The sequence below is a fragment of the Neodiprion fabricii genome, chromosome 3 (genome assembly GCF_021155785.1).
Source record: "Neodiprion fabricii isolate iyNeoFabr1 chromosome 3, iyNeoFabr1.1, whole genome shotgun sequence".
In the NCBI taxonomy this organism is placed as follows: Eukaryota; Metazoa; Arthropoda; class Insecta; order Hymenoptera; family Diprionidae; genus Neodiprion; species Neodiprion fabricii.
In genome coordinates, this window is record NC_060241.1 from 14,184,745 (window position 1) to 14,193,504 (window position 8,760).

The 8,760-nt window shown below is 37.0% G+C and overlaps 1 protein-coding gene across 1 annotated transcript; it reads right to left on the minus strand.

Moving 5' to 3' along the window:
- Positions 1 to 655: 655 nt before the first annotated feature.
- LOC124178257 lies at positions 656 to 2,359 on the minus strand. Its single transcript, XM_046561493.1, has 2 exons — positions 2,245 to 2,359; positions 656 to 1,917 (listed from the first exon to the last, which is right to left on the minus strand). Exons 1-2 carry the CDS (start codon positions 2,297 to 2,299, stop codon positions 656 to 658), a joined length of 1,317 nt encoding a protein of 438 aa, XP_046417449.1. The 5' UTR covers positions 2,300 to 2,359.
- Between the last annotated feature and the right edge of the window lie 6,401 nt (positions 2,360 to 8,760).

Here is an 8,760-nt window from a genome sequence, read left to right on the forward strand (position 1 = left end):
ATGAAACATGGTCTAAAATTTGAACCTGTTGCTCGAGAAACATATCAAGAATTAAATCCATCTACCAATGTATTTCAATGCGGACTAATAATTTCTAGAGACAATCCGTGGTTAGGATATTCTCCTGACGGTATTATTTTCGATAAGGATAAACCAATTAAATTGTTAGAGATTAAATGTCCATATGAGGGTAAATCTTTACCTGTAAATGAAGTTATTTCTAAACTCAATTTCATTCAAACAAATCCAAAAGATGAAAGTATTTTGAGTTTAAAAAAAAATCATAAGTATTATGGCCAAATTCAGTTCGGAATGGGTATTTTAAATATTCAAAAAACTGATTTTATTATATTTTCTTCGTTTGATAGAAGTATGAAAGTTTTAACAGTAGATTTTGATAAACAATTCGTAAACGATTTATTCACATCTTTAAAATTAATATATTTCAATGAAATGTTACACTATGCATGCACAGATGAACATAAACAAAATTAAATGTTGATTATTTGTGAATAACCGTTCTTTAAAAATATTTTTAAATTTAAATAAATACCTGCAACATATTCAATTGTGTTTTCATTTATTATTAACATTCTAGGTGAATTACATAGTTTTAATGTAATATTACGAATAATAGATTTAATTTATAATAAAGTTATTCCTTTTCAGACAAAAATTTATCATCTTTCAAAATCGGAGAGCTTAAATTGACAACTGTACCAATTATTGTTAAAATTTCTTTGCCTTTCTTCACTAAACCAATTGGCATTCGCGAACCTAAAACTTTAAAGACTTTGAGTCGTTGATTAGAACGTTCCACGTGTACACGAGCTCTCGCTATTTCAGCGTTCAATCGTAATTCTTCTCTGGTAAATTGAAGCTGCTCTTTCTTAAATGGAGGCCTTATAAGCTTAATATCTTTTTCCTTGCATAATTTATCAACTCGAAACCCTTTATCAACCATTATTGCTTCACCTTTTTCTAGATAATTTAATATTTTGGATTGTTCAAATATCGCATCATCTGAAACTCTTCCTCCGTACATTTCACTAATAAATGATATTATTCCTCCAGGAGTTACTCCAGTCATAAATTTTATTGTGTAAGTACTTTTGTACCGAGAATAACTTGCTTGTTGACAGCATAGATTTTTTGGTCTTTGGATAAATATTTCAGTGCAATCTAGAACGATTCTCACATTTCTAAAATCATCAAAACATACTGGGAGATTCTTAGAAATTTCATCTTCATCCGGAAAAGGAATGCCTTCTTTCAAACAAACATAAAGCATATCGATTATCGTAAGGACTACTCTTCGACACTGTGATAAAGATGAATACTTAAACAAAACTGCCAAGATTGCATATGATAAATTATGCTTCAATTTTATGAATGTCATTATTATTTTACTTCGAAGGTTCATCGTTTCAAATCTATATTTAGGAAAGCCATCCTTTACCACGTCAATAATAGTTTTTAAGATATCAAAATTAATAATACCAGTTAGTGTGTTGAGCTCTTTTTCAGTTTTTAAAATATCACAAAAATCTGTGATTAAATCCCCGCTTTTAATCTGAACACCAATATCAACCAGGCGTTTTGTAGCCAAAATTTGGTCATTTTCTGTAAGCAGAGGTGTATCTTGAACTAAACTGATGGAACTACTTTCTCCTTGGTCATCCGGTTCCTCTGTCAAATTATTAGTATCTAAGTTATTAGTATCTAACACATCCTGATCTTGACAACTAAGCTGACTAGCTGGCAATACTTCATTCCTACTCTTATCTCTTCGTAATCTTCTTGTCTCTCTGTCAGTATTTTTGTTGGTGATTAATCTTGGTGTCTTGTCTGTAGAAGGTAAATTACATGAAGGAACTGCATTTTGTTTTAATCTTCGTTTGCCTTTGGAGCTTAAATCTACATAAGAAAGTAATGCCCTTAGTTAATATTGCAAATAAAAAAGTTATTAAGATAATTAAAAAACAAATATAATATAATATAATCACCTGGTGAAAAATAATCGGACTGTTTAAAATGCAAAGAACAAACTTGCATGTTATCGGTAACATTTTTACCAATTTTTAACACAATTTGCCACATTTTTCGGCAGTCTACTTTTTCTTCTTCACCGAACGTATTTATAATTTTTATGAAATTGTTTTTTTTTAGGAAAAAGATGAAATCTGACATCTGAATCCCTACAAGCTTTACTCTTACATCCATACACACTGCAAAAAGCTTTACTTTTTGTTTCCCTCGGAGAAAAACGTACACCCGAATCATCAACAACACTTTCCATTTTAATTTTAGTTTGTTTCTTAGCTAACAATAAAAAAAACTCAATAATTGTAAATTAAAGTTTACATTATCAATATGTTGAGCAATATCCATATGACAGCGGACCCGTTTTCGCTAGTTTAAATTTTGAACACCAGGCGGCAGTACTTGTACTTACCACTTACCAATAGCCGCAGCACATTCAGAGCCATGGATCTGCGGTGTTGGGTTACTATCGCTCTAAGAATGCTGAAAGGTGCGCGCGCATACACAAACAGACGTACAGCCGCCCTATAAGAAAAACGCTCGTCACTGCAAACTATCATCAAGTCACAACTTGTCAAGTTTACGTGAGGAAAAAGCTCAAGATGGAATCCGCGAAGTGTTTCAGATTGATGAATATTATGAAATCGGCGTATGAAATCTTGGACAAATCATCATCAACAGCACAAAATCAGAAATGGATAAAATTTGAAAGTCAAAATATTCGGCTTCTGAACAAAATTTCGCGAAAGGCTTCATCGATTGGAGAAAAGACGAGAATCATCACAACGATCGGACTCTTGAAAGCGCTCGCGGAAAAATTCAAACATCTTTAGAAAACGGGTGGAGGTACGCGAAAAGTAAGAAGAAGCGATCGAGTTCACTGGGAAGATTTGGAATCAGCTTTCGAGAATATAATTCGAAATGGATCCATCGTCAATTTGAAGCATGATGATGTGGAGAGATTTCTAGAAGACGCAAAGGTACTAGCTGTGACGAGACTGAAAAACGCTCTGAAGAAAGACATGAGCTTGAAAGCCAACGTTATCCTGGCTTGTAAATTTGAAGCTAGAAAATATGATGACACGGTGGAAGAGATCAAATTTTTCAATACGAGAAATGAAATCATCCTCCAGATAACGGATATAAACGAATGGTTCATCGAAAATGCGACGAAGCGTTTGTTAAAAAAGGTGGGAGATTTCCAGGAATAGAATTCAGGCTGGTCGCTGACTGAAATAATAAATTTGACTGTGAATATCAACAAATACGTGCCACTATGAGGCGGTGTGGTCACATACACCCCGTTACCTAAGCATATCAGTAATAAGAAGGCTGTGGTAAACATCAGAAACAACGACTCTTACTGCTTTCTTTGGTCGGTCACCGTAGCTCTGTTCCCAACTGACAACAACCATCCTAACGCGACCAGCTCGTAACCAGCATTTCAGCTCGGTGCTACGGTATGATGGTATAAAGTTTCCTATGTCTCTAGACAAAAACACCGTTTCAGAATTGGAGAAGCCTAACAGTCTTTCAATCAACGTTTATGGTATGACCATAATGTCTATTATGGAATAGACCAAGGTGATCGGAAAAAAAGTGAAATAGTACCGATTCACCTGAGTCAGAATGAGTCCGATAAACCTGTAATTCATCTTTTGGCGATAGAAACTGAAATCACTGACCATGATGATGATGATGTTGATATGGAAAATTATGAAAAAAATAGAATCTTTCAGTTTACATGTGTACGAAATCTGTCTCGATTAACAAGATCTCAAATTTCTAAGCATAAATGTCGTACTTGGTTATGTGATAGATGTTTGACTCACTTTCATTCTTAAAGATGTTTAACAAAGTACAATGTATATTGCATGAATTTAAACAAAACCAAAGTTATTTTACCTACAGATAAGGTAAAAATACTGAAATTGAAAAATTTCAAGCACGAAGAAACCGTTACATCATGCATTTACGCGGATCTCGAATGTTTACTGGAACCTACGCTCAAAAAGATGGGTACAACAACAATTTATCAGAAGCATCTTCCGTATAGTATAGCTTATTATCTACATCGTGCGTTTGACGATTCGCTTTCAAAATTCAAAATAATCACGGAGAAACTTGCATTCAATGGTTTGTGAATGAGTTAGCGGAATTGACACATTCGTTAGAAGTTTATTTCAAAACTGTTGTATCAATGTAGCCGCTCAATTTTAATCAAATCAACGAATTTCATTCAACAACAGTGTATCACATTTGTGAAAAACCGTTTACACTTACAGACGTGAAACATCGTGATCACCGCCATTTTACGGGAAAGTACCGTGGTGCTGCTAATCAAGGTTGCAATCTAAATTACCAAAATTCGCACACTATCCCAGGGATATTCCACAATCTGTCAGGTTACGATTCACATTTCCTGATCAAAGCACTGGCTACATCTTACGAGGGCACGTTTGAACTTCTATCCGTAAACAAAGAAAAGTACATTCGCTTTACAAAATATGTCGAGGGGACAGATATAAAGTTTAGATTCGTAGATTCCTACCGTTTCATGCCCAGTAGTCTTGAGAAATTAGCAACGTATCTCGGTGATGATCAAAAATCGATCACACGATAATTTTATCGTAGCTCAGATAAATTTCAGTTATTGACCAGGAAAGGAGTGTTTCCGTACGAATACATAGACAGTTGGGAGAAGCTCGAGGACACACGGTTACCATCCAAACAACAATTTTACTCAAAATTAAATGATCAGGATATATCAGACGAGGACTATGCACATGCATGTAAAGTTTGGCAAACTTTTAATGTTCAAACTTTGGGAGAGTATTCGGACTTGTATTTACAGACGGACGTGTTTTTACTGGCCGACGTTTTTCAAAACTTTCGACAGAGCTGTTGGACGACGTACAAACTGGACCCGTTACATTACTACACAGCGCCCGGTCTGTCGTTTGATGCAATGTTAAAATGTACAGGCATCGAACTCGAGCTTCTCACCGACATAGACATGGTTATGTTTATCGAAAAGGGTATTCGAGGTGGTGTATCACAGTGTTCGAACAGATACGCAAAGGCCAACAATAGATATATGGGAGAGGAATTCGATCCTGAGGTCGAAGCATCTTATCTCAAGTACTTTGACGTTAATAATTTGTACGGTGCTGCTATGAGCTTTGCTCTGCCATACAGTTCCTTCAAATGGGTATCAGACTTCGGACAATGCGACGGTCTTACCATCTCTGACGATGCGGAGTTTGGTTACATACTGGAGGTGGATTTGGAATATCCTGAGGAACTGCATGAAATTCATAAGGATTTACCACCGTGTCGGGAGCACTACATACCTCCGATCTCGAATAGTAAGCAACCGAAATTGACGCCCACGCTATTTTCCAAGAAAAACTACGTTGTTCACTATAGCGTTTTGAAACAATGCTTACAATTAGGCTTAAAATTACTCAAAATTCACAGAGTTCTCAAATTCAGACAAACCCCGTGGCTCAAAAAACACATAGATTTGAAAACCGATTTGCGCAAACAATCTCACAACGTATTCGAGAAAAATTTTTACAAACTGATGAACAACGCAGTTTTTGGCAAAACAATGGAAAATGTTAGGAAGTATAGAGATGTCAGGCTGATCACGAAATGGGATGGAAGATGCGGTGCTGGAGCTTCTATAGCCTAACTCAATTTTCACAGCGGTACCGTTTTGGACAAAGATATAATTATCGTCGAAATGAGTAAGACGAAACTCAAGTTAAACAAACCGTTGTATGCAAGCTTCTCCATCATGGATCTGGCTAAAACATACATCTACGATTTTCATTATAATTATATTAAACGGAAATTGGGCAACCGAGCAAAATTAATGTATACGGATACCGACAGTTTGATTTACAATTTTACCGTCCCCGACATATACGAACATATGAAGGAAGACTTGCACAAATTCGATACGTCTGATTATCCGCTTGACAACGTTTATGGAATGCCTCTAGCGAACAAAAAAGTTGGCGGCTTGATGAAAGATGAGAATTCACGCAAAAATAATGCTCGAATTTGTAGGATTAAAAGCTAATTTGTACGCATTCCGAGTCTTGGGAGATGAGAAAGACAATAAACGTGCCAAAGGTGTAAAAGGATCAGCGTTGAGAAAAATAACTTTTAACGATTATTTGGAATGTGTTTTGAACCGTGAAAATTTGTCTACAAATCAGCATTTGATATTGAGTCGAAAGCACGAGGTATACACCGTAGAACAGCAGAAAGTGGCACTGAGCTGGAATGACGACAAGCGGATCGTGTTTCAAAACACAACCGACACGCTCCCGTGGGGCTACAAGCCTGCACCTCAGCTTTGAAATTTATAACTGTGACATGATATATGAAATATTATTATTTAGGATGGTGAATAAAAACGCTCCGAAATATGAAAAATTGTACAACGATGCATATGTCTGTCGATTGTCTAAAAAATAAAGATGCATACTTGTTATGTGTCGGGTATAAAATAAATAGGCACACACGTTTTTACAAAAAATTCATTTATCCAAATGTTTCATGTCCGATTCGGTTATCCAACTGTTTTGTGTATTGTCAACACCTAACCATTCAACGTATATTTATCTTCCACGCTTCTTGAGCACCATCTCCACCAGATGGATATCCGGACGTTTAACCTTAAGGAGCTCTTCTTCGTAGAAACCACCAGCGATGGGTTGATCTCGGTAGTCTTTGAGCTTGTACGTCACAGGATGAGTATTTTTCACTAGACTTATTGTGAATGTTTTGGTCGTCCAATTGGGAGTGTAACCTTTTTCGAAGACATTTTTGAATTTGCTGATTCAAACTTTGTCGCCGGATTTGAATTTTACCGATATGGTAGGTATCACTTGAAGCCCTCCGTACGCCTGACGTAATAACAGCCTCTCGTTTGCAACGGTGACCTCCGACGGTTTCATTTTTATGATTCGGTGTTTGGCGTTGTTGTAAGCCGAAACCAAATCAGATGAGATATCGAGCCACTTGTAGCTTCCTTGCATATTGAATTGTTTCCACATTTTACCTTCCAGCGTGCGATTGAAACGTTCACAGATCGAAGCCTTCAAATTACTGTACGTGGAGTAAAGTTTGATTCCGTAACGTGTCATAAGCGATTCAAATTTCGAGTTGTAAAATTCTGTTCCTCTGTCGACGTGTAAATTTTTCGGCACCCGTCGTTGAACAAGCACAGATTCCATTGCCTTCGTAACATCATCTCCAGACTTGCTCTTTACCGGCAAAGCCAGACGCAAACTCTTGAAGGTTACCCAGACGCAAACCCTCGACGGTTACCCCCACTCCTCGTAAGATGAAATGTGCTCTGCTGATCGGTCGTAGATAAAAAAATCTCCTAAATGACCATGATCGTCGGTAAAAGATCCCCCAGATGACCGTGATCGTTGGTAAGAAATCCCCGAAACTGCCGTAGTTTCTATTCCTCGAGCGTTCTTCGTCGGTAAGAAGTGTGTGAAATTAGCTATCAGTTACCTCAAGTATTACTCTTACCAGATAAATAACGCTCTCGGTTATCATGCTCATCGAGCGGGATCGAGTAACTACATTACCGAGCGCACCGGTGAACCCTCGAGCGTTCAAGCTCAACCCGTGAATCCATGGACGTTCGACTAAGAATACTCGCACGTGTCACTTCTTGAGAGCTTCCAGAAGGTTCGAGAAGATTCTCTGATGATCAAGTGGTTTCGAGGGGGAGGTACGACGTTGGGAGGCTCATGCAACGACCTCGAACAAATCTTAGGTCCACAAACAATTCTCGGAAACGTCCGACGAGATTTGACTTGACGTTGAGCGGCCCACGGTCAAAGGATTCCGGTGCGACGTTGAATTCTGTAAGTTTCTAAAATAAACTCTTAACCAGCATGACAGAGGTTCCGTATCAAAACGGTTGGTATTGATAATAATATTGATAATAAAAAATATTTTATTGGAAAAAACTTAAGACTACATTGTTACATAGAATTCGTAATGCTGATACATGAATGTAATTTCATGTTTCTTACTTAACAGTATGGTGACCATGCCTTAGACAATGGAAATGAAGAATTGTTCGAGTAGACATCGGCTTCTATTTTTCAGCAGAAGATTTCGCAGTAACAATACGTTTTGAGCTGCACAATGTGGACGTAATATAGCATAATGTGCACAGTTTGAATTAGTATCTGACTTTTAGTTCAATTTCCGCAACGACGGACGACCCAAATCCCTCAAATCTACGACTTCAGCTTTTTCACCCAGAATTTTCGGCAGCCCAATTTTCTTCTCCAAACCTTTCACGTATAATGTTGAAGCATCACGCATGGACACGCATTAGATGGTGAAATTTTTTAAAGTGAAAACTTCTTTAGCGGCGGTTGGCACTTTTGAGATGGGTACAAAATGTTGAACTTGTCATGTGGAAATTACGCAACGATTATATATATTCATACTGTTAAAGCGAGTAACAATAGAGGAATTCGGGATCTGGTCTGATACAGTTTGTCACAATAAAAAGAGAAAATAAAAAACTGCGCGCACTGAATTTGGCAAAAAACAAAAAATTATAATGATATTTATTGTACACTATATACAGTTAGCGAATTACCCGAATAAATACAATGCCAAGAGTAACACGTGGCAGCGAATGCACCCAAACACAATTAGTTAAAT

Excerpts from the sequence above, each read along its gene's own strand:
- LOC124178257 (XM_046561493.1), bottom strand. The coding sequence starts at position 2,299 with ATGGAAAGTGTTGTTGATGATTCGGGTGTACGTTTTTCTCCGAGGGAA. Across the intron at positions 1,918-2,244 it reads TTCTCCGAGGGAAACAAAAA|ATTTAAGCTCCAAAGGCAAA; the intron begins GTAAAGCTTTTT and ends TTTCTTATGTAG.